The 25,599-nt window shown below is 46.4% G+C and overlaps 1 protein-coding gene across 2 annotated transcripts in view; it reads left to right on the top strand.

Moving 5' to 3' along the window:
* Nucleotides 1-376: 376 nt before the first annotated feature.
* The window catches only part of SUSD2 (sushi domain containing 2), a 52,178-nt gene continuing 26,955 nt past the window's right edge, over nt 377-25,599 (top strand). For both annotated transcript variants that reach the window (XM_063139813.1, XM_063147427.1), the window contains exons 1-5: nt 377-624; nt 3,281-3,485; nt 23,312-23,463; nt 24,020-24,187; nt 25,198-25,369. In XM_063139813.1, coding sequence (XP_062995883.1) covers nt 555-624; nt 3,281-3,485; nt 23,312-23,463; nt 24,020-24,187; nt 25,198-25,369 — 767 coding nt within the window. In that variant the 5' untranslated portion in view covers nt 377-554. The remainder of the gene's footprint in view (nt 625-3,280; nt 3,486-23,311; nt 23,464-24,019; nt 24,188-25,197; nt 25,370-25,599) is intronic.

The following is a 25,599-nucleotide window of genomic DNA, read 5'->3' on the forward strand; positions in this document are numbered from 1 at the left end:
GGCGGGATGACCTCACCATTGGCTATGCTGTCTGGTGCTGATGGAAGTGGTCGGCCAAGACATCTGTACGGCTCAGTCTCAGAATCACAATTGCTTGGTCAGTGTTATAGTTGTTGTTATTTGTACTTCTAGTTATTCAAGTGAACTAAAAGGCCATCAATGCTCCAGCTTCCAAGTGCTGGTTAGGGAAAATCCCTCTCCACCAAGGAACAGAACAAGGAGGTAAGCAAAGCTCTGCTTGCCTGCCCGTTGCTGCTGCCACCACCGTCTGCCATCATCATTGCATGCCATGCCATGCCATGCCATGCCACACAGCTGTTGCTTTGGCCCTGCGCTGCTTTGCTATTTACCTCCGAGCAAGAAGGGGAAAGGCGTTGCTGCTCCTGGCGTTATAAAAGAATGTGACCTGCTGTTCCTCTTTCTTGTCAGCACTTCTTAAAGAACCTTTGAGCTACAACAAGTCCAAGGATCGCTTCTCCCTCTGAAGCAGCTCTGCCAGGATTTCTTCCTTTCTGGAGAGCAACTTGAGGGGAAGATCAATCCCTGAACCAAGAATGAACCTCTTTTGCCACAGCAGTGCCGTTGCCTTCGTTCTTTTCTACATGACCATTTGGCTGAAAGCAGGTAGGTACAATTTCATATTCACTCATCCCAGATGATTAAGCTGCAAATTGAATGGTTTTAACATGTAGAAAGATGTTCAAGAGGATGAAAGAAGCCACAGCACACATAGAAGCCACACTCTTGATAGTTCTGCCTTGGCAAGTGCCTCTGCCTCTCTTCTGGCTTCCTTGCACTTTTCTCTGCTCCTGTCATCCTGGACAGGATCTACACTGCTGCTTTAAAGCACTTTATAACAATTTTGACAACTGTTGGGACCCAGCACACACTCCGCATACAGTTGTCAAAACTGCTATAAAGCGCTTTAAAGCAGTAGCGTAGATCTGGCCCTGGCCGGCCCTGTCCCCCAGGGCAGAGAGGCAGGGAGAGATGCACACATTTGTCTAAATGGGGCAGAGGCCCTCTCAGCAGGGAGGGAGCCGTTGCTCTTGCCTTTAGCATGGTTCCTCAGGGCTGCCTAGTACAGGAGCAAATCTACACAGAGTCATCGGGGCGCCCTAAAGGCGCTTGCGTGCAGCTCCAGGGCACCCCGAAACTCCTAGTGTAGATAGAGACGGAGGAGGAGGAGGAGGAGGCCCCACATCGCCCCTCGCGGGGACGGGGCGAAACGTTTCCGGGCTCTCCGGCCCGGGGTTAGCCTGACCTCATCTTCTCACCGCCTTTTTCTCCAGCGTGTCCACCCCAGGCGGGGGGGGGAGTCCCTTCGCTGCCTCCTCGTCCTCCTCCTCCTCCTCCCTTCCTCCCTCTTCGTTGACTCGGTGATGGAGAGGGCTGCGGCGGAGCACGTCCGCCACCCACGGCCTCCTGCTCTCCCGCCGTCACTGCGCAGCCCACGCTTCCTTTCCCAGAGCCGGGGGAAGCAAAGAAGAATAGAATTACGACGGTGGAGGTGAGCGGCGGCGGCAAGGATGCGGCTGGAGAACCCAGAAACTTTTCGCCCCATCCCCGCAAGGGGCGATGCGGAGCCGCCGCCGCTGCCACCGCCGCCGCCTCTGCCTCTATCTACACTAGGAGTTTCGGGGCGCCCTGGAGCCGCACACAAGCGCCTTCAGGGCTCCCTGACGACTCTGTGTAGATCCGCTCCAGGTTCAGGGGAGTTGCCAGCCAGCCAGCCAGCAAGCCAGCCAGAGAGGTGCTGAGGCTCAGGTGCTTGTGTGACCAGATCACAGGGGATTCATTGGGCAAGAGATGTGCCCGCCCAGGCCCTTCCCTGGGCCTGGGGAGCAGGGACTTGGAGGGAATGTGGGCGGCAGAAGCCCATGGCTTCACCCAGTTCTCTACCCAGAGGCAAAGTCTTGTGGGGGGCAGAAGAGGCATCAGACCACCACAACGGACAGGATGAATGGCACAGTAACCTCTCAGTCTTAAGCCAGGAAATCACCCCAGCTCTATAGAAGGCTTCAACTTGTCTCCGATCAGTAATACTCCTCCAAGCAGCCAAGCCATGAACAGAACAAAGTGACTCTCTTCTCATACCTGGGGAATGGACTGTAAGGCAGGGGGCGGGCGGAGGGAGGGCTTGTTGAGGCAGTAGTGCCTGAGAAGGGAGAAGGACACGGTGAGTGGCTGGTGAGAGAACTCATAACAGAACCCCACACACCCCAGAGGAGACTGCATCACCGAACCATCCACAAAGGGGTTGGACTCGATGGCCTTGTAGGTCCTTCCATTTCTACTATTCTATGATTCTATTATGCACAACAGCCACGCTTGGAAAGATCAAAATCCTGCAGGCAAGTTCATATCTCTAACCTTTTGTGGGCAGGGTGTTTTGTGGGTCACATGCAGGTGATTGATACTTTGTACCTCTAGTGTAAAAGGTGCAGTCTAGGCTAGCAGAACATTCTACCTATCTTCATACAATGTGATCCACAGCTCATTCCTGTCCCCCATAACTGCTCTTTCTTACTAAATTTACTTTTCAATCCATATAACTGAGCAAAAGTGTTGCTGATTAAGTGCAGAGGATGACCTGAGGCGAGCTGCTCAGCTTTGGGGACATCGTTCCTCATGGAAGGGGAGTTCCTTTCCGAATTCTTCTCATGACCCAGAAGGGAACTGGATTTGGGGCAGCCACTGCTGTGGTTCCCCTGGGAGTAAAGATCGCTGCAATATGACAGTGGAGTTGCTTAGGGCCTTTGGACTTCCTGCTGGGAAAGTGAGCCAAATGCTTGGAGTGGTCACAACAGCGCTCTGTGTGTGTGTGTGTGTGTGTGTGTGTGTGTGTGTGTGTGTGTGTGTGATAGCTCCTAGGTGCCCTGTTCGAGTTCAGTGTCCTTTTCAAAGAGTACAAGGGACACAGAGACATTTCCTGGAAAGTGAGGGATGCGAGAAGCTTACTCAAGAATAGTTCAGGAAACACCTCTCATTTATCAGCAGTAGATGAAACCGGGATAACTGGAATTGGAATGTGTCAATTCTATGTTCCAACTTGTCACAGAGCTGCGCTTCTCCCAAACGTTCTTCAGGGAATCCACTGGAGTCAACTGCAAGTTTTCATTTGAGTTGGACAGAGAAGAAAAATCACACACGCACACACACACACACACAGACAGACACACATACACACTCCCTCCCCTCTGAGTCTGGTTACTCTGGTACATGAGGGAGGCAATGCTTGGTCCAGTGTTTGCTGTTTTAATCTCCACTTTCTAACTAGGAGCCCAAGACTCTTGCTCTGGTCACTGCGGGACATCCCAGCCCAGCTGCTCATGCCAAGCGACCTGCGAGTCCCTGGGAACTTGCTGCTCGAATTATTGGGAATTCTGCCTGAACATCTCTCCCTACTCAGGAACTCTGCTCGGTGGAAAGGATTTTATGCTTCTAAATGTGACCTTTAACACCAATCATTCTGTGAAGTGCAGGTGAGCAGCGAAGCCTCGTTGAGCTCCACGGAGTCATAGGGGAAAGCCTAATGGCTTCTCCCAGATATCTGTATCACTGGGCAGCAGGGGGATCTTTAGCGTAACCCAAAAATGGTGATTTATAGTCCATGGCCAGAGGGTTTGGTTGTTACAATTTGGAGTGAATAAATGAGGTAGCCCTTTTTAAAGAAATACATTTTTTTGATAGCCTATGACCCTAGTAAAATTATTAGCCATAATAGCATCTTTAATAAGTTGCTTTCACTGAAAGAACACCCTAATTGTATTTTTTAAAAATAGTTGACTATATTTAATCTTCATTTGGGAATATAAATTTGTCACCTTTCACCAATTATGTCCTAAAGGGACTCAAAATGACTGGGAAAAGAGCCATAATTGAAATAATTTGGGGGAGCTCTACTGAGAATACATAATGCAAAAATCTGTAAGTCAGGAATGGAAAAATCTTGGTTTTAGACTTCACTTATGGATAAAATTTTCATAGAGGCTAAGGTATGGCCTGTCTGATATATTATACACCAAAATATTTCCCCTTTAGCCTGTTATCTGACACTGAGCAATAGTTGGTCATGACTCAATTGAGGGAGCATTCCTGGGGTCTAATAATACCCTCTCTCTCTCTCTCTCTCTCTCTCTCTCTCTCTCTCTCTCTCTCTCTCTCTTTCTCTCTCTCTCTTGCGCACATGCACACATTTGTCAGCACAGTTCCTTCCAAATCCATGGATCTTTAAATGGAATGGTTGGTTTCATCTTGAGGGATTCAATTGGATACTTGCTTAGGGTCTTTGGACTATTTTTAAATAGTCTTTGACCCAAATTACTGATGACAATGTCCACTGGTAATGAGTAGCTTTTACCGGGGGGGAGGGGGCATAGAATCATAGAATCATAGAATAGCAGAGTTGGAAGGGGCCTACAAGGCCATCGAGTCCAACCCCCTGCTCAATGCAGGAATCCACCCTAAAGCATCCCTGACAGATGCTTGTCTAGCTGCCTCTTGAAGGCCTCTAGTGTGGGAGAACCCAAAACCTCCCTAGGGAACTGATTCCATTGTCGCACTGCTCTAACAGTCAGGAAGTTTTTCCTGATGTCCAGCTGGAATCTGGCTTCCTTTAACTTGAGTCCATTATTCCGTGTCCTGCACTCTGGGAAGATCGAGAAGAGATCCTGGCCCTCCTCTTTGTGACAACCTTTTAAGTATTTGAAGAATGCTATCATGTCTCCCCTCAATCTTCTCTTCTCCAGGTTAAACATGCCCAGTTCTTTAAGTCTCTCTTCATAGGGCTTTGTTTCCAGACCCCTGATCATCCTGGTTGCCCTCCTCTGAACACGCTCCAGCTTGTCTGCATCCTTCTTGAATTGTGGAGCCCAGAACTAGACGCAATACTCTAGATGAGGCCTAACCAGGGCTGAATAGAGAGGAACCAGTACCTCCCGTGATTTGGAAGCTCTACTTCTATTAATGCAACCCAAAATAGCATTTGCCTTTCTTGCAGCCATATCGCACTGTTGGCTCATATTCAGCTTGCAATCTACAACAATTCCAAGATCCTTCTCGTTTGTAGTATTGCTGAGCCAAGTATCCCCCATCTTGTAACTGTTTTTTTTTATAATTTTTTTATTTTTCTACACTATATAAACATACAACATTACAAAAATAATAATAATGAAACAAAAACATCAAAACTGCTACATACATATTGAATAAATGTTGAGTACTTATATGTTGAATAAGTATTACCTATACATTATCATACTACAACATAATCATTCTTAACATACAAGTGCACCCCCCACCTCGGGATCTATTCCTGAATCCAAAATCTTATCGTTTCTTCCTCTGGCGGTTTCCCACGTCCCTTAGTAAACACAAATATTAGGAACTGTTTCCAGATTCCTTCAAACTCATTTATTTTAGTTACGCCTTTTCTCCACTTAATATTACATGTCAGTTTATCATTAATGGCTATATCCCATACTTCATTATACCATTCTTCAATCGAATATTCCCCTTGAATCTTCCAGTTCCTAGCTACCATCAATCGTGCTGCAACCAGCAAACTCGATATCAGCTCTATATTTTCTTTTCCACACTTTATATCTTCAAATAGTGACAGTAATGCAATCTTTGGTGTTTGTTCTATTTTCATTCCCACTATTTCTTCAATTTCTGAAAACACCATCTTCCATAATCTTTGTACATATTTGCATTCCCACCACATATGTAAATACGTTCCTTTTTCCCCACAACCTCTCCAACAATTTGCTGACTGCTGATCATTCATCTTATTCAGTCTAATCGGGGTTAGGTACCACCTCCACAAAATTTTATAATAATTCTCCTTTATTCTCACCGACAAACTTCTCAACACTCTTTGTTTCCATAGTCCCTCCCATCTCTGTCGCCCTATTTGTACCTTCAAATCTGACTCCCATACCATTTTCTCTGAGTTCTCTCTAAACTCCTTTTCTAACAATATTTTATATATTTCACTCATTAACCCTTTTAAAACTATACTACCTCCTTTACCTTTTTCCTTATTTACTATTAACTCCTCAAACTTCGTCATCTTTCTACAAACTCTATTATCTTTAATCCACTTTTTATTCCATTGTTCTAATTGTAACTGTGCATTACTGTGTTAAAAAAAAAAAAAAAGGACAAGCAGCAGCCAGAAATCCATATTACTCCAATTTGAGCACAAGGTGGGCCCTTTCTACTAGGGATGTGCTCCGCTCCGATTAGGAGCGTAGAAGCAGTAGCGGATTGGCCTGCTCCGCCTTACCCAGAGGCGGAGTAGGAGCGGACCGCGGACCCCCTAGAAGCAAGGCGAAGAGAAGCGACCATTTTTCGGAGCTCCGAGTTCAGTCGGAGCGCTCCGGTCGCCATCTTGAAAACATTTCGCCATAGGATTGCATTGCGGCAAATAATCGCGCATAACTACATTGTTTTTGAAGCTATCGTTCTGGAAATTCTTGTGCACAGAGAGTCGTGGATGGGGGTCATTTTGAGACCACTCTCACCTCTCTGCGTGCTGTGGTTCACGTGCAATAATTTTTTAAAAATCGGGTCAACCGCGGGGCTCAAACGGCGTTTCGGCTTTTCGCCCATAGGATTGCATTGAGGGAAAGAATCGGGGATAACTGGGGGGGGGTTTAAGCTATCGTTCTGAAAATTCTTGTGCACAGAGAGTCGTGGATGGGGGTCATTTTGAGACCACTCTCAACTTTCTGCGTGCTGTGGTTCACGTGCAATATTTTTTTAAAAATCGGGTCAACCGCGGGGCTCAAACGGCGTTTCGGCTTTTCGCCCATAGGATTGCATTGAGGGAAAGAATCGGGGATAACTGGGGGGGGGTTTAAGCTATCGTTCTGAAAATTCTTGTGCACAGAGAGTCGTGGATGGGGGTCATTTTGAGACCACTCTCAACTTTCTGCATCGTACGGGTCGCGGGCTAGAAGTTTTTAAAAAATCGGCGGGAAAAATACCTTTTTCAAAGGGCTGAGGGGCAGAGTCAGCTCCCGGTCATGATGATCCCAAAGTTGGAGGAGGGCATAGGCAAAACAGGTAACTTGGGATTCTGGGAAACTTCTCTTTCTTCATCTGAACGGGCTTTTCCCCGTGTTTTTTAACACAGTAGCCCCACCAAATGCACAAACACAACCTGAAATCATATACTAAGCCAAGAATAAGAGATAGAAAACACAGCACTGCTCCCCACCCTAACCTTGGTGAACAACTGAATCGATGTGGTGCAAGGGGATGAGCTCCCCTAGGGCATCTCATCGTGGACGTGCCCCCACTCTCTCCTGCACTGGAAGGCCATAGAGCCTTCCAAAGAGAGTAAAACGGTGGAGCAATGCCTATCATGAGTTGAAGTGAATGGTCACTTTTCAGTGGTGGAGCAATGCCTGTTATGAGTTGAAGTGAGCGTTTTACTTCTTCTCAGAGCTGTTGGTGGCTGTCTTGAACTGGCAGCTACTTCCCCCTCCCCCGGGCACGTCCCCCTATTGCTGGTAAAAGACAGATATAGCCTTTTTTTTTTAATTCTTCTTGCTGTTTATTGAGCAACACTGCTGCTTTTAATTCCACCCCTCCTTTGTTTATTGATTGATTTATTCCATTTTATATGCATTACTGGCTTATCCTTGGCTCCCTTCCTTATGCCCCCAGAAATGCCAGCTGCATGCCTGCCTGCCTTCCCTCCCTCCTCCCCTGCCCACCTCGCAGGGATGTTGTGTGTGGGGTGCCCGATTTTCAAAAATTCGCCAAAAATCAGGGGATGATGGGATTGCCTTGAAACTTGGCGTGTGTGTGTATACGCCCATGAGGTGTCATGGTGCCAAACGTGAGGTTTCTAACTTCAACGGAAAAAAAGTTGTTTACTTTTTTAGCTTTCAATGCAACCCTATGGGGGGGCAAAAACGGAGCTCCGGATCCGGATCCGGAGCTCCGAGCGGAGCGGAGCGGAAGTGGGCGGAGCGGGGGCGGGGCGGAGCGACCCGCTCCGAAAAATGGCGGATCTGCAAGTGAAGCGGAGCGGGGGGTCCGTGCACACCCCTACTTTCTACACCAGCCTTTTTTCCTGGGATCATTCCTGTGCATCCAAATGACACACAGGGGATCCCAGGAGCAGGGAGGGATGATTCCTCCATTTTCCCTGTATAATTGAGACCTAAGTTATCCCGGTTTTACCCGTGGTCCTGGGAAGATCCCGAGGACTGCAGGCAATGTAGGCGCCTGTCCTGTAGGCGCCTGTCCTGACTTCTTCCCTCCTCCCCTCGAGTAGCAGGGGTCAGCAGAGGGAAGGAGCCAGGATGGGGGAGCCCAGGCCCATTGGGTTTGGAGAGGGGTCTGAGATTGGGGCTTTTTTTTTTTTTTTTTTGTACTTACCTCTGCGCTGGAGTGCACGTGTTCTCCAGCTCCTGTTTTTTTAAAATGGCAAGCGTGACAGGAGCTACACACTTCCTCCCATCTGGGACATCGCGCTTCCATTTAGACACACAGGGACGATCCCTGAAGCAGGTAAGTTGCGGATCGCCCCCTCCCTTCCTCTATACCCTTAGGTGTAGAAAGGGCCAAAGAACATATTGAAATGTATCTCAACAGAGATGTAAAGGAAAGAGAATTTGATTCCATGACAATACTTTGCCTTATGTCAATGCCATACCTTCAGTCACAACTGCAAAAAAGACTGCAGAGTTGAAGTACATAAGAACTACGAAGGCCTCTGAGGCTGCATCAGAAAAAGGATCGATCTCATCCAGTACTCTCTTCACACAGTGGCCAACCAGTTGTTCTATTTTTATACTCTTCAACCATGGGAAAGGGGGAAACACACTTTAAAAAACACATAGGTGGGCTTACAGGACCTGGTTTGCTTGTTATTGGGACACTTTGTGTATGTAAAGGGAGAGCGCCCAGCGCCTAGCTGGTTTCTTAACTGGATTTAGCACGGATCCCCAGGCACAGACACTCACAGCTCACAACGTGAGGTTTAAGACCTTTTATTTAGGAAAAGGGTAGGAATACATTGGGACTAGCAGAATAAAAGACATTAAAAGCATGCATATATAAGAACCCAGAACAGGCAAGCTAAAACTAATGCTAACAGTTTCTTACGTCACCCCGGACCGATCTCAGCCGACAACCACCACGGTTCCCTTCACCGGGGGGAACTTTATACCATTCTTTTCACTCCTTTCCCCCCTCCCTCCAGCTTTGATGTGTGGCGTGTCTTCACACCTCTCGCCCGGGCTGCTTAATCACTCAAGGACAAGACAGTTATGGCCGGACTGGCTCCAGTCTTCTCCCCCTTGCAGCTGGCCTGGCATCCTTATCTCTTCCTACGGAACCATAAAATACAATTAAAATACATTCCAGTCCCAAGTTCCATTTAACCCTTACCTTTCCCTTACACCTCCCCCCTTAAGATGGAATTTCTAGAAAATTCCATCTCTCTATCCCATAGAATTTACTGATGTACACATTGACCCCTTTTCTTTTATTTCTCTTTTTTGCGCCCACGCAGGGGCAGGGGTTTCTCACACCACCCCTCCAATTCCTTTTCCCGTCCGAAGCTTTGGGACAACCCATCGGCTACTACATTATCTTTTCCCTTAATATGGGTGATAGTGAATTCATAGTCTTGCAGCGCCAAGCTCCATTTTAACAGCTTCTGATTGGTGTTTTTTACCCGGGACAGCCAGTACAGCGGGGAATGGTCCGTTTGTATCTGAAACGGCCACCTCCAAAGGTAGGGGCACAACTTCCTCACAGCCCACACGATGCCCAGGCATTCTTTCTCAATGGTAGCTATGGCTCTCTCCCGTGGCAGCAGCTTTTTACTGATGAATGTGACGGGTTGTGGCTGCCCCTCTCTCCTTCCTGTAGAAGCACGGCTCCCAGCTCCACCTCCGAAGCGTCCATTTGCACCACAAACGGCCGGTCAAAATCAGGAGCTCGGAGGATGGGAGCACGCCTTAACTTTTCCTTTAGCCCCTCAAACGCCCGCTGGCACGCCTCCATCCACTGCACCCTCACCGGCTGTCTCTTCCTGCACAAGTCAGTCAGGGGGGCCACCAGATGACTAAAGTTGGGAATGAACCTGCGATAATAGCCAGCTAGCCCCAAAAAGGACTGAACCTGCTTTTTTGTTTGGGGAACAGGCCACTGTTGGATTGCCTCTACCTTGGCCTCCAGGGGCTTTAGCGCACCCTGCCCCACTCGGTGTCCTAGGTACGTCACTTCTCCCCTCCCGAATTGACATTTGGAGGCCTTCACCATTAGCCCGGCCTCCCGAAGCCGCCCCAGCACCTGGGTCAGATGTTCTAAGTGCTGCTCCCAGGTTTCACTAAACACCGCCACGTCATCCAGGTAAACGCACGAAAAAGCCTGCAGCCCCTCTAAAACCCAGTCCATAAGTTTCTGAAAGCCTCCCGGAGCATTCGAGAGCCCAAACAGCAACACTGTGAACTGATAGTGCCCTCTAGGGGTGGAAAAGGTAGACTTCAAGGCAGCATCCTCATCCAGCGGCACCTGCCAGTAACCCTTAGTTAAGTCCAAGGTGGAGATGAATTTGGCTTTCCCTAGCGTTTCTATCAAATCGTCCGTGCGTGGCATGGGGTAAGCCGCCACCGAGGAAATGCTGTTCAATTTACGGTAATCAATGCAGAATCTGACAGTGCCATCTTTCTTAGCCACGAGGACGAGGGGGGAGGACCATGGGCTTTGGCTCTTTGTTATAATTCCCATAGCCAGCATTTCCTCAATCTCCTTGTTCACCACTTCCAATTGCTTGCCATTCAGCCTATGGGGAAGGGACTGAATGGGCGGATGGTTCCCGGTGCAAATAGAGTGCTTCGTCAGGGATGTCCGCCCTGGCAGCCCCAAAAACAAACTTTGGAATTCCCCCAGGCACCGTTTAAGCTGCTCTCATTGCTCAGGGTTCAACTCCTCGGGCATCTGAATGTCTGACAGCCCTTCCCTCCCCCAGTAACTGGCTAGCACATCAATTCCCACCTCTCCCTCTAACAAGACCCCCTCTTCGACCTGGCATACCTGAACGACCCGCTCATGGAACGGCTTCATCATGTTAACATGATACACCTTCGAACGGCACTGAGCCTTGGGATCCTTCAGTAAGTAGTTAACCTCATTCAACTTCCTTTCCACTACCAACGGGCCTTCCCACTTCACCGCAAGCTTCTCTGGTTTCAGCGGCTTCAACACCAACACGTTACCCCCTTCCTGAAATACGCACTGGCTGGCTTTCCTATCGTACCACCCCTTCTGGGCTTCTTGGGCTTGGGCTAAGTTTTCCTGTGCCGCCTCCCCTACCTCTCTCAACAGGTTCTGCAGCTCCTGCATGTAGGCTACTACTGAAACGGGTGTGGGGCTGGTCCGCCCTTCCCACCCCTCCCTCAATAGCTTCAAAGGCCCCCTAAGCTCTCGCCCGAACACCAGCTCATTTGCAGAGAACCCCAAGCGTCCCGGGCAGCAAACAGCAGATAGGGCAGGGCCTGATCCCAATCGGAAGCATGCTTTTTTGTTGTTGTTGTTGTAATTTTTTATTTTAAAACACAAAATAAACATCTTACAAAAAAGAAACAACAACACAACATACTACATACATTTTGAGTAAATGTTGAGTACATATATATGAGTAAATATTATCTATAACCTATCCTATCATACAATATAAGCATTCTTAACATATAAGTGCACCCCCCACCTCGGGATCTATTCCTGCTTCCAAAATCTCATGCTTTCTTCCGCTGGCGGTTTCCCACTTTCCTTAGAAAACACAAATATTAGGAACTGTTTCCAAATTCCTTCAAACTCATTTATTTTGGTTATACCTTTCCTCCACTTAATATTACAAGTCAATTTATCATTAATAGCTATATCCCAAACTTCTCTATACCATTCTTCAATAGAATATTCCCCCTGAATCTTCCAGTTCCTAGCTACCATCAATCGTGCTGCAGTCAGCAAACTCGATATCAATTCTTTAATTTCTTTTCCACATTTTAAATCTTCAAATAGTGACAGTAATGCAATTTTTGGTGTTTGTTCTATTTTTATTCCCACTATTTCTTCAATTTCAAAAAACACCATCTTCCATAATCTTTGTACATATTTGCATTCCCACCACATATGTAAATACGTTCCTTTTCCCCACAACCTCTCCAACAATTTGCTGAATGCTGATTATTTATCTTATTCAATCTAATCGGGGTTAGGTACCACCTCCACAAAATTTTAAAATAATTCTCTTTTATTCTCACTGACATACTTCTCAACACTCTTTGTTTCCACAGTCCCTCCCAGCTCTGTCGCCCTATTTGTACCTTCAAATCTGTCTCCCATATCATTTTTCCTGAGCTATCCATTAGCCCTTTTTCTAACAATATTTTATATATTTTGCTCATTAACCCTTTTAAGACTATACTACCTCCTTTACCTTTTTCCTTATTTACTATTAACTCCTCAAACTTCGTCATTTCTCTACAAACTCTATTTTCTTTAATCCACTTTTTATTCCATTGTTCTAATTGCCTAAACTCTAACCAAGATAATTTTTTCTCCTTTAACAGCTCTTCCATATCTTCTCTTGTGTTTATATCTCTTAACCAATCCTTTAATTTCATTTTATTTTTCTCTTTTAATATTTTACTTAATCTACCCTTCAGTTCCTCTGGGAAATACTTTAACATTATTACCGGTGACAAGGGAGAGTTGCTCGGAAGCAACTTCCCTTTAAATTTACTCCAAATTTCCCATTGAAACCTCAGGAGTGGATTACCTATACTTTCAACCCACTTTCTCCCTCCTTCCTTAAAAAAAACATTTTCCAAACTCATCTCTACATTACATATAGTTTTATCCTCCATCCAATCAAAATCTCCTACTCCTATAACTGCTTCTACAATATGTCTTAACCTATTTGCTGCATAGTATAATTTTATATTTGGGAGACCCAATCCTCCCTTTTTTTGGCTTAAATACCATTTATTCTTATTAACCCTCGCTTTCTTATCTCCATTACAATATTTGTTAATAATATTTTGCCAACTTTTTATCTCAGCTTCTGAAATTTTTATTGGTAACATCCTAAACACAAATTTTATCTTAGCTAAAATCTTCATTTTTATTAATGCTATTCTTCCAAACCAAGATAAATTTAATCTTTTATATTTTTCCAATTTTTCTAATACCTCTTTTTTTAACCTCGTTAAATTCTCCTTTTCTAAATTATCTAAGTTTTTTGTAATTTTAATTCCCAAATATCTAATCTGTTCCTTAACAATCATTTCTATTCCCTTATGTTCCCATTCCTTTTCTTCCTTCTTAGTATGATTAAACAAAATCATCTCTGATTTAGACCAATTTATTCTTAATCCTGTAACTTCTTCAAATTCTCAGAATTTGTTGTTTAATTCTATCTATTTTTTCTTATTGGATTCTTAATAGTCAATATGGTATTATCAGCAAACATATTCAATTTTATTTCCCTTACATCTCCAATTCCTTCTATCTCTCCATCATCTCTTATTGCATTCGCCAATACTTCCATAACCATTACAAACAGGACCGGCGAGAGTGGACATCCTTGTTTTGTACCTCTGGCTAGTCGTATTTTTTCAGTGAGTCCATCGTTTACCACCACTACAGCTGTATTTTTGGAATATAAGTGTTCTATTATAGTTTTAAATTTATTTCAAAATCCCATTTTATCTAAAATAATCTTTAATGCCTGCCAGCTCACACAATCAAAAGCCTTAAAAATATCCAATGCCAAAATTCCTGCCTTAATCTTTGATTTTTTTATCGCATGTATTACATTTAAAACTCTTCCCACTAAACTATGCATCTGCCTCCCCGCCACAAATCCACATTGATCTTCTCCTATATATTCTGATATAAATTTATTTAACCGTTTAGCCAAAATAGATGAAAAATTTTTGGCATCATGATTTATTTATGAAATAGGTCTATATGAATCGGGGATAGTCAAATCTTTGTCTGGTTTTGGAATTAATATTATCAATGAATGTTCCCATGATTCTGGTATCTTCTCTCCTAATAATATAGCGTTATAAAGTTTCAATAATTTCGGAATTAATAACTCCTTAAAAACTTTATAATATTCTGGTCCTAAGCCATCTGCTCCTGGTGATTTACCCACCTTCAAATGATCAATTACATCTTCAACTTCTCTTTGAGTTATTACCTTCTCCATTTGCTCTTTATGTACTATTTTTATTCCCTTCCTTATATACCTTCCTATATAATCCTCCAACTTCTTTTTTTGAACTTCTTTACCTTTATATAATTCCTGATAAAATTTCTGAAATTTTTTTATTTTATCCTTCATTGTATGACAATAATTCCCTTGATTATCCTTCAATGCTCCTATCCTGTTTCTCGCTTTTTCCTTTTGTGTGAGCCTGGCAAGCAATCTAGAATTCTTATTGCTGTTTTCAAAATACTCCCTTTTCATGTACATTAAAAATTTTTGAACCTCCTCTAAATTTAAATTTTCTAATTGTTTCTTCTTAGCTTGTATTTCTAATAATTTATATTTATTTTTACCCTGCCAATATTCTTCCTCCAAACTTCTAATTTCTATCTCTAGCTTCTCCTGCTCTGCATGCTGTTGTCTTTTTAAATTACACATTTCTCTAATACAGATTCCTCTTACTACAGCCTTCATGGTGTCCCAAACGACTGACCCAGCTGTTCCTCCCTTTTCATTAATTTCCCAGGACTCTGACAATTCCCTCTGAATTTTTTCTACCACTTTATTATATTTCAATATTTTTGTGTTCATTTTCCACCTGTACGCCTCTTTATAATTCTTCTTAATTGCAAATTCTAAACTTAACAATGTGTGGTCAGTTACCTTTATTACCCCCATTTCCATTTTACAAATCTTAGTTGCAAAACCTTTTGAGACAAATATATGATCTATCCTGGAGTATGTATAATGAACTGGGGAATAATATGAGAACCCAGGCTTAGCCCCATTAAGTAAACGCCAAGAATCCACATAATCATTTTCTTTTACTAATTTATTCAATATAGTAATATCATTCCTCTTTTCAACATTAGTAGGGTTTGACCTGTCCCATCTGTTGTCCATAACCATATTAAAATCCCCAGCTAAGATAACATACCCCTCCTTAAATTCTTCTATTTCTTTAAATAATTTTATAAAAAACTCTCTATGTCTCTCATTTGGGGCATAAACATTAATTAATGTATATGCCTTTCCTTCAATTTTACCTTTTATCATAAGATATCTACCACTCTCATCCTTTTTTATGGTTTCTAATATAAATCCACTTTTTTAAAAAATCAAAGTGGCCACTCCATATTTTTTTTGAAGTCCCCAATGACTTTTCATAATAAGCTAGCCACTTGATTTTTATCATATTTACATTTTCGAGCCCTTGATGTGTTTCTTGCATCATTATAATATCAGATCCTTCCTTATTAAACATTTGTTCTATTCTCCTCCTTTTCACGACTGCCCCCAAACCTTTAACATTGAGTGTTGATACTTTTATTTTTTTATCCATATTCACCCTTTTGATGTCTCTTTCGATCCCTTGTGCTCTGAAACTCAAATTCACATACATAAAAACACAAACACCATAACAAAACCCTTATTCTAACCCATACCATCTCCCCTTCCCCCCTCCCCTCCCCCCACCTCTTTCCCCCCCCCAAATCCCCGTAAGTCTAATACTCCAGCCATCTACTTTAGGGGGAGGGGGGGAGGCAGTGCTGCACCTGGCCGGCAAGGTCTTTATGTTTAACATTTCTATCTACAATTATCTCATAATTATCTCATCCAGTTAACAATTCTATTACATTCCAGATGCCCCAGCCTCATCTCCCCCCCCACCTGTTTCCGTCACACTTGCTTCCTCATACAGACCCAAGCTCTTCAACAACTCCTTACCCTGATCCAAAGAAGTTACTCTGTGCTCCCCCCTACCATATGTAAATCTTAAGAAAACCGGATAACCCCACAAATATGTAATTTTTTTTCTCACTAATATTTCAGTTATTGGCTTGACACTGCGTCTCCAATTCAGTGTGTGCTGACAAAGATCATTATAAATTTGCACTGATTTGCCTTTATACTGTAGCTGGGCCATAGCTCTCAGTTTCTTCATAACTTGCTCTTTTTTATAATAATTGCCAAATTTCACCAAAATATCTCTGGTAGCTCCTTTGTAGTTTTGCCCCCCCACTCTATGGACTCGGTCCAATTCAGAGTCCTCTAATTGCAAATCAGGCATCATCTCTTTAAACCACTTCAAGATTATATCTTGCAGATTTTCTCCTTGTGTTTGAATTAAATGTTTTATGCGAAGTGATGAACGATGGTTTTGATCTTCTAAAGCTATCAGCCATAATTCGTGGTCCTGGAATTGCACATTAGACGATTTTTCAAAAGCCTCCTGTCTCTTCTCGGTCAGGTCTGCTCCTGCCTCCAAATCCTTTATTGCCTTGACATTCTGCGTAATCTTATCAGCTAGCACAATCATGCGTTTATTTAATTCTTCCGTTTGCTGATCCATTTTTTAAAAAATGATTGCATTGTTTTCTGCAATAACACTCTTGATTTCAGCTAAGGTGGCTGGCTGGCTGCCAGCTGATTTTCCACCTTCGGCCATTTCTATTTCAGTGTCTGTCTCTTCCTGCTCTTCTTCCAAAGCCAATCCTTCCAGATGGGGGAGGTTATGGTTACTGGGTCGTTTTTTTATCCACTTAACTTTTGCAATTTCCTTTTTAATCTTTCTTTTTATATTCGACATAGGGCATGAATCTTCTCCTTAACATCCGGCTCCCCTTCTTGGCAGACTATTTTTAGCTCTCTATGCTTCCCGATACTTAATCACTCTTTCTTTTCTGGGGGGGGGGGAATTTCACCACACATCAAGACAGCATTCACTGAGGGAGACCGAAACAACCATAAACACAGTCCCGACAGCACCAACCAGCCGTCTCCCCACCAAACACTGCCAACGCTCCAAACTGCAGTCCACCTCCCCCCCTTAAGCTCAATTTAGCACACCGTCCGTCAGTCAGTCTGTGCCTGGATTACTTTCACTCTATAGAGCCAGCGTTTTTTTACAGCTCTTCGCTTTCCAATAAAAGTGAGATTCACCATAAATCAAGTCCACGTCTCTAACAAAAATAAACCATTAGCTGCCGTACATTCCGGTGCCTAGCAATTGGTTTCACTTTCCAGAGACGTTCCTCCAGCCGCTTCAAATCTCACTTTTAACTCACTTCAAATTTGCACCGTTATCAACAACATCAACAGTTAATATTCTTAGTCCTTTTCCATCGTGTTCCTTTAAGATTTATGCCCTTTTAAAAGGAGATAATTGACTTTTCTGGCGTGGCCGGTTGGAGAATTAAAAAGCTCTTACCAGCTTCATGGCCGCCAAGCTCGGAAGCATGCTTAACGGCATAGGCTTTCAGCATCTTCCCCAACGTCTGGTTAAACTGCTCCACTAACCCATTCCCTTCGTGATGGTACGCGGCGGAGGTACACTGCTGCACCCCCGCCAACTTCCACAACTCCTTTAACAGTTGGGACATAAATCCTTCCCCTAAGTCGTGCACCAACACTCGGGGAACCCCCAGGTGCGTGAAAACCGTCATCATGGCTTTCGCCAACTGCAGGGCCAAAATGGTGGAGAGAGGCACCGCTTCTGCAAATCGGGTGGCATAATCCACTAGGGTTAAGATATACTTCTTCCCCGATCGGGTCGCAGGGCTAAAGGGTCCCAAGATATCCACCCCATCTTCTCAAACGGAACCTCTGTAATGGGAGAGGGGCGGAGTGGGGCTTTAGGATGATCCTGGGGGAACCCTACCCACTGGCAGATTTCACAGGTGGAGCAAAACTCTCGTACCTCCCTTGCCACCCCCGGCCAGTAGAAGTCTCAGCTCACCCGCTCCAAGGTTCGTCGAATACCCAGATGCCCCCACACACACCAACTCATGGGCTGCCTCTAACACCTTCTTCTGTGCCGACTGGGGCGCCACCAGCTGTTTCCTCTCCACACACACCCCACCTTTGGGCGAGAACAACCGGTACAACAGACCCCTTTCCCACATGAACACAGCCGTTCCCGTCTTCCCCTGTCCTTCCGCCGTCCCCCCAACCGCATCCCGGCACTCTTGTAGGGTGGGGTCCTGCTGTAGTTCTTGGCGGAACTCCGGGGTGTCCAATCCGGCTTGGGTGGGACTCACCTCCCCCACTCTGGCCTCCCTCTGCCCGCTCAGGGTTTTTTCCTCTTCCGAGTCCTCCCTCTGCCTGGCAGCTTTCCCCCGAGTAACCATGGAGAGTTGTGTAGCTTTAAAACACAAATCATTCCCCAGCAGGAAAGCCGGCCCTTCTGTATGCGTAAGTATAACCAGCTCCCCTTTCCACCCCCGGTACTCAATCTTTATTCGGGCCAGCGGCGCCTCAAAGGGAGGTGCCCTGTAGGGAGTAACGGTCACAGTTCGCCCCGGCAGTCTCTGTTCCGGCTTGAGCAGGCCCACATGTACGCTGCTCAAGTCTGCGCCGGTGTCCCTTTGAGCCCGCACCTTTCTCCCATCAACCACCACACACTCACAGAATTTCTTCTGACTCCACTGGAGCTGCGCGGGGGTCACCAGGCGCATAGTGACAGCGGAAGCAGAGCGCTGTTTCTCCAGACCTGCGGTCTCCTTCACTGCTCCCGTCGGCTCCATGCTCATGTACTCCCACTCCAGGTCGGCGGTTTCTCCCTCACTGTCATTGCTCCAATTTGACAACGGAGATGCTGGCACTGGGGACGACGACGACGCTGCTCGCACCATCGCCCATGGCCCCAGGCTGCCGCTCGCTCCTGCCTGTTTCACTGCTAACTTCAGACACTCCCTCTTCAGAGGACCGGGCTCCTTACAGTAAAAGCACCCCCCACTCACCGGGGGTGCCGTCGCCGCCGCTACTGGAGGGGCACTCCCCTTTTCCTTCCGCTCCTTCCCGGGCCAAACTGGCTTCTTTTCTGCCCATGCTCCGCCGGGACGCCTCTCCGGGCCTTTCTCTGTCCCGCGGGCTCCCCCAAGGCTCTTCCGCTCGAACGCCTGCATACGGTCCGCCATCTGTGCTGCAGCCATCGGAGTCTTCGGAGTCTTCTCCCCCACCCAGGCGTTGTACTTTTCGGGGATCTGCCGATAGAGTTGCTCCTTGGCCATCAGATCCTTGGCCCCCTTGAGGTTGCGAACTCCCTCTGTCTCCAGCCAAGCTTCCATTGCGGTCAACATTCGTGTAGTAAACGCCGCAAAGGTTTCTCCTGGCTTCTTGGTGAGTTGCCTGAACTTCTGGCGGCAATGTTCCGCCGAAAGGGCATATTGCTCCTTCGCCACCATCTTAAAATGTTCATAATCCTGCCACAACTTTCGGGGAATTGTGGATACCAACTCCCTCAAAGTCCCGGAAACCTGTGGGCGCAGCAGATTCATTTTCTGGGTGGTTGGGACCCCCAACTCGTCACAGGTATCCTCGAAGGCTGCCAGAAAGGCCCCCACATCATCACCTTCCAGATACATTGGAAATGCTCGCCGGTCGAACCGAGGCCCCGACGATCCTGCCGGTGGTGGCGGCCCTCGGGTCCCCTCTCTCTCTTCTTTCATCTCGACCATCCGCAAGTGACGAGTTACTAGCTCCAGGCACTCAGTATACATTCGCTGCATCTTCGCTTCTCTGCTCTCTCCCTCCACCTCCGCACTTAGGCCATTTCCGCCTCCCATCCCCTGAGGGTATGGGGCCCTGGGCCGAACATCATACCCCTCTTCTTCTTGCCCTTCGCCTGGCATCCAGAGCTGCACGACCCGTCGCCTCCGGGCCCTCTCCATGGAGCTAGGCGTCCGTTCCACCACCCATTCAAAGGTGGCTGCGATGGGTTCCCCTTCCGCCCCTTCCTGAGAGGTCGCCCCCAACAACTCTTCGCCTAGAGCAATTGCTCCCTGATTATGAGACATTGCTGGCTGCCTAATCAACCTTGCCCGTCACTGGGTTCATACCTATGCCTCGTCTCTATCCCCTTTTTCCTACCAGCGTCTTGCCCCTCCGGATATGTGTCAAATCCCAGCGCTGCCCACCATGTAAAGGAAGAGCACCCAGTGCCTAGCTGGTTTCTTAACTGGATTTAGCATGGATCCCCAGGCACAGACACTCACAGCTCACAACGTGAGGTTTAAGACCTTTTATTTAGGAAAAGGGTAGGAATACATTGGGACTAGCAGAATAAGACATTAAAAGCATGCATATATAAGAACCCAGAACAGGCAAGCTAAAACTAATGCTAACAGTTTCTTACGTCTCCCCGGACCGATCTCAGCTGACAACCACCACGGTTCCCTTCACCGGGGGGAACTTTATACCATTCTTTTCACTCCTTTCCCCCCTCCCTCCAGCTTTGATACATGGCATGTCTTCACACCTCTCGCCCGGGCTGCTTAATCACTCAAGGACAAGACAGTTATGGCCGGACTGGCTCCAGTCTTCTCCCCCATGCAGCTGGCCTGGCATCCTTATCTCTTCCTACGGAACCATAAAATACAATTAAAATACATTCCAGTCCCAAGTTCCATTTAACCCTTACCTTTCCCTTACAGCGTAGACCCATTGAAATAAATGGGATTTGAAAGACTTACTGAAGCCCCATTGACTTCAATGCATTGTGCAACATGCAGCTGATCCTCACTTTCTTCTTTGCCTCCAAGTAAGTGGAGTACCCAATCCTGATCAGAACCACTATGCATGAGGAGAGGAGATTTAATGCTTCCCAGCCAGCCACTTCCTCCTTTAATTCACACACACCAGGGTGCAAGTGCACAAAAAAAAAGAAAAGAGAACTACCTCTGTTGGCACTGCCCATTCAGGTATGCCTTGCCCACCATGTGGACAGAACATAGATGCACACACCAAAAATTAGGGCTGTGCTCTGCTCCGATTTGGATCGGCGAATCTGGAGCGCAGCGACCCAATCTGGACCCACTAAATGTGGATCCAGATTGAGGCGAGGGACCTGCGAATCGAAATAAAGCAGTTTGCCTCTGTTTGGATCGCTTCACCTCGATCCAGAGCTCTGGACACTATTTTGAGCATCTTTTCCCATTGACTTACATTGGAAAAGAAAAATGGCTATAACTTTTTTGTTTTTCAAGATACAGACATGTAACTGGGCACCTTGATAGCTTCTAACTAGATCCTTAGTCATGCCAATTTTGAAGGAAATCAGATCATCCCCCCAATTTTTGGGGAATTGTTAAAATATTTGTTAGCATAACCACCTCCATTTTTAACAGGAAACTGTATAGTATCCATTGCACACCAAGCAAAATGTCATAATGCCCTGTATGAGAATGTCTCCTTGAGTGCATCCTTCTTATCTAATATAAACAAGAATTCTGGCTCCAGCTGTCTCCAAGTGCTGCTGTGTCGAAGTTAACTTCTATAACTTACTGTCAGTCTAAGGTATTGTTTACAGGACTGTTTAGCATAATTAGCTATGCCTCAGTGTTATGTTCTGATTGGTTAATGCTGCTACTGGGCCCTGCCCCTTGAAAGCTCAAATACTGTACCATATTCCCTATGTCTTTTGTCTGATTGCTCCCTTTGAAGAGACCAGGCCTTGATTACTAATCAATAAAGCGCTTTTGAACCCTCTGTCGCTGGAATGGTGGAGTCGTGCTTAAGGGCTGTTTGGATCTCGTCCTTGGGTGAAAAGAACATTGATCTAACATATTTTCCCCCATTTACAGAAATGCAGTTATCTCCGTTATTTTTTAAGCTGCACACATGTAACTGGGCACCATGATAACTTCCACATAGGATCTTAGGCATGGCCACTTTGAAGGAAATCAGATCATGCCCTGATTTTTAACAATTTTTAAAGATTTCAGCATTCCCCATTTACAAAACTGCATTCATCTCCGTCATTTTTCAAGATACAGACATGTAACTGGGCACCATGATAATGTCTAAAGAGATTCTTAGTCCTGCCAATTTTGAAGCAAATTGGATCATCCCCTGATTTTTAAGAAATTTTTAAAGTTAAACCTCAACCACAATATCCTTCAGAAATAAAAGAGATAGTGAAGTTCATCTCAGGACAATATTAGCACTTCAAAGGTGTTCCCTTTGAAGTGCTAATATTGTCCTAATATTGTAAAGGGGGGAAATCTTTTTAAAAATCCTGAAAAATCGGGCGAATGGCGGGGGTGTCTGTGCACAGCCCTACCAAAAATCATGAGACTTAGCTTAGAATAGAAATGCAATTAGTTTGCCACATTAAGCACCTGAAACATGGGTTATCAAGGACCTCTATCTTTTTGGATCTGTGAGCACTTTTGGAGATTTGAGAATCTGCTGTGGGCACCACCACAAAATGGTTCCCATGGAGGATGTGGCTGGTCACACAATGGCTGCCATGGGGGCCTGGCAGGTCTAACATGAGCTAAAGAGGTTGGGGTGGTGGTGGAGCGAAATAGTGAGGCCGGAGGTTGACAGAAGAAATAGCAATGCAAGGGGGTAAAGGGGAGCGAAAGAACCAGGTTAGAGGTTAGAAAGGGGGAGAAATATTGCTGCCCCAAGACTGTAGATAGACAGACAGACAGGCAGGCAGATATTAAGGAGGCAGGGAATGGAGTTTCATGAGCTCTGTAGGAGGTCCCCATGGCGACACAGCACATTCTCTTCCCCTCCTTATTGTTTTATTATGATTTTATTAGAATGTAAGCCTACGTGGCAGGGTCTTGCTATTTACTGTTTTACTCTGTACAGCACCATGTACATTGATGGTGCTATATAAATAATAATAATAATAATAATAATAATAATAGCTGCTCTATATCTTCAATAGAGCTATTTAACCTGCTGGTATAAAAGCTGATATAAGAACTAATGGAAGTGGTAAAGGGTTGTTCTAATGTCATTAACGTTGTGGTAACCCTTCCATTCTTGTAGCACCTGTAAAATAACACACACATTTCTATTTGAATTCAGATGTAGTGCTGCTGGCAGCCATCTTGGGTAATTTTTGGTCCCTTTTTCATAGCATCGTGGGCTCGAGCCAAGGGAGTTAATGCAGCAGAAAGGGTGGGGAAGAGAATACAAAAGCGTCGGATGGGTGGTGGGTGGGGGGACGGGGGTCCAACAGGTTATTCGGAAGGCAGCTGTCTGGTGGGACCACCGGTTGCTCCTTTTAGCTGCAGTGTTTTCTGTCCTTTGTATTGGCAGGTTTGCAAAGGTATTTGAGACCAATGGGTACGTTGCTGAAGATGGACGAGTCCATTGCATCTCCCCCTTGCTCTATCAGATTGGCATCGTCAGCCTGGACATTTCTCAAGATGGTGGCAGGACATTTCCCTGGTCAAGCACATGGGTGTCAGGTGACGTCACAGCTGCCATTATTGTTCTGATTTGAATGTTCTGTGTTCTTCCCTCAAAGCAAGACTCTGCACGCACCCCTTCGTCTGACAGGATCCCTAGAAGGGCAGCACAGGGCTCCTCCAAGCAGCCACCCTCATTCCAGTGCCTGGAGAGGCACCCCACGTGGCTCTGAAGTGACACAAGGCCCTGAGTGAAACAGCCCCACGCTGCAGTGTGGAGGGCCAGGACTGCTAGGGGCAGGCAGCTCCGCCCAGCCCCTCTATCCCTGCCTTTGCCATTTCTAAAGTGGGGGGGCAGAGTGGGGGGCACTCCGTCCCTCCTGTGCACACAATGGCATTTTCCTCCCAATGCTTCTCACTAGAACAAGAGGCAGGGGGAGTCCCCTTCTACAAGGGCTCACTGCACCCCTCCTTTCTGTGAAAACTGCTTGTTTGCCTGCCACAATTACTGTCATTCAACTAGTGGGAACCCGCGGCTAGTTGCACATGTTTATTTAGGATCTGTATGAAGCAGACGAACGAGCAGCCAATGGCCATCTTTTGTTCTGTAATGTAGTTCATCATAGCAAAGTGTCCCCTTTGGAAAAAAGCACATTAGTGAATGAAACGAAGTGGCAATACTACGGCACGCCTGGGACCGGAGGAAGCCTGACGGTCACATGGCACCAGCAGACGCTTCAAGCCAGCCACGTCAATATAGAAGTCTGGGGATATAACGAAACAGGTAATTCCATACCGACCCGCATTGCCTGTTCCCACCACACCCTCAACGCAGGGTGCAGGGAGACTTCGGGCAGCCCTGGAGCTGTCATAAGTTGCCTGCAATGGGAGGGGGAAATGGTCTCTCTCACAGGCGCGCCCTGAAACAGCGAGGGATGAGAACAGTCCCTCACATGGACTCCCGATGCATTGGAGGCTCCCGCATTGGAGTACTCTGAATTCACTGGCCGGATTGTCCTGCCCTGCCCAAGGATGTGACCAAATTCATGGCCAAGCGGTCTCTGCCTGTTAGCCATGAGAGCTAAGGGGAACGGGCATCCAGGGAGGGGTCATAGGTCAGCAGTAGAGTCTCTGAGGCTTTGCAGGCAGAAGGAAGACCCGGGGGAGGGAGGGGTCCATCCCCAGAAGCATCTCCAGGTAGGGCTAGGCAAGCTCCCTGACTGCCATCCTGAAAACTTGGAGGTCTGTTGCCAGTCAGTGTGGGCAGTACAGTGCTAGACGGACGTAGGCTCTGACTGGGTCGTATCCAGATTAGGCACACGCTGCTGGACTTCCAGAAGACACCTTCCCTGTTTCCTTCCAGCCCCCTGGAAATGCTATGTACAGCTTTAGGGATTCTGCTCAAAGGGGTGAGCTGCAGTGGGGGGAAAGGGGGTTCCCCAAAATCAAGCAGAAGCCCTTTCCCTGAGCAAAGCACTTCCATCAGTGGAAGGCGGATGTGGGGTCCAACCCTCCTCTGCTCAGGGGCAGCAGACCTTCTGCTACACTAAGGTGGGATAAACGGCCGGCGGGGGATGATGACTGCCGCCTTTGTTTCCTGCTTGTGAGCTTCTGGTGGGGTGGGGGGTCTGGCCACTTCTTGGAAATGCTAGACCAGACACCCTTTGTCTGATCCGGATGAAGCTGTTCTGCAGGCAGCCATGGGCAGTTCTGCCTTCTGAGTCATGGCAGGGCTTCTTGGCCCACATGTAGCTCATGGGGCCTGAGTCAAGCCCTGCTCCTCCCCCTCCATAGGCAGGCCTTACTCCAATGACTGGGCAGCTGAATGGAAGTATCTCTACACTCTGAGAAGGAACCACCCCAACACAGGGGAGTTCACTTTCCTGCCAGCCCCTTCAGCTCTGTACAGTGCCTGGGAAGTAGGGGCTCTGCGGATTTCTTCCAATGTGTCTTCTGACGGCCAGAGGTACGTGATTAAGCTCCAGGATACCTGAGTGCTCTGGGCCCTTCCTACTGCTGGGTTAGCACAGCAACATCCTCCTGACACGTACGGCATTGTGAAACATTCCTCAAAGCCTTACCAATGCTGTTGGGACAAGAGAGAGCACAGGGCGAGGGCTATGGACAGCCAGTTCCCACATAGGCTTCTCACGGCTCCGTCCAGCAATTGAGTGAAAGTGGCTGTGATGTCCTCTT

Source organism: Elgaria multicarinata, chromosome 1 (genome assembly GCF_023053635.1).
Source record: "Elgaria multicarinata webbii isolate HBS135686 ecotype San Diego chromosome 1, rElgMul1.1.pri, whole genome shotgun sequence".
Taxonomy (NCBI): domain Eukaryota; kingdom Metazoa; phylum Chordata; class Lepidosauria; order Squamata; family Anguidae; genus Elgaria; species Elgaria multicarinata.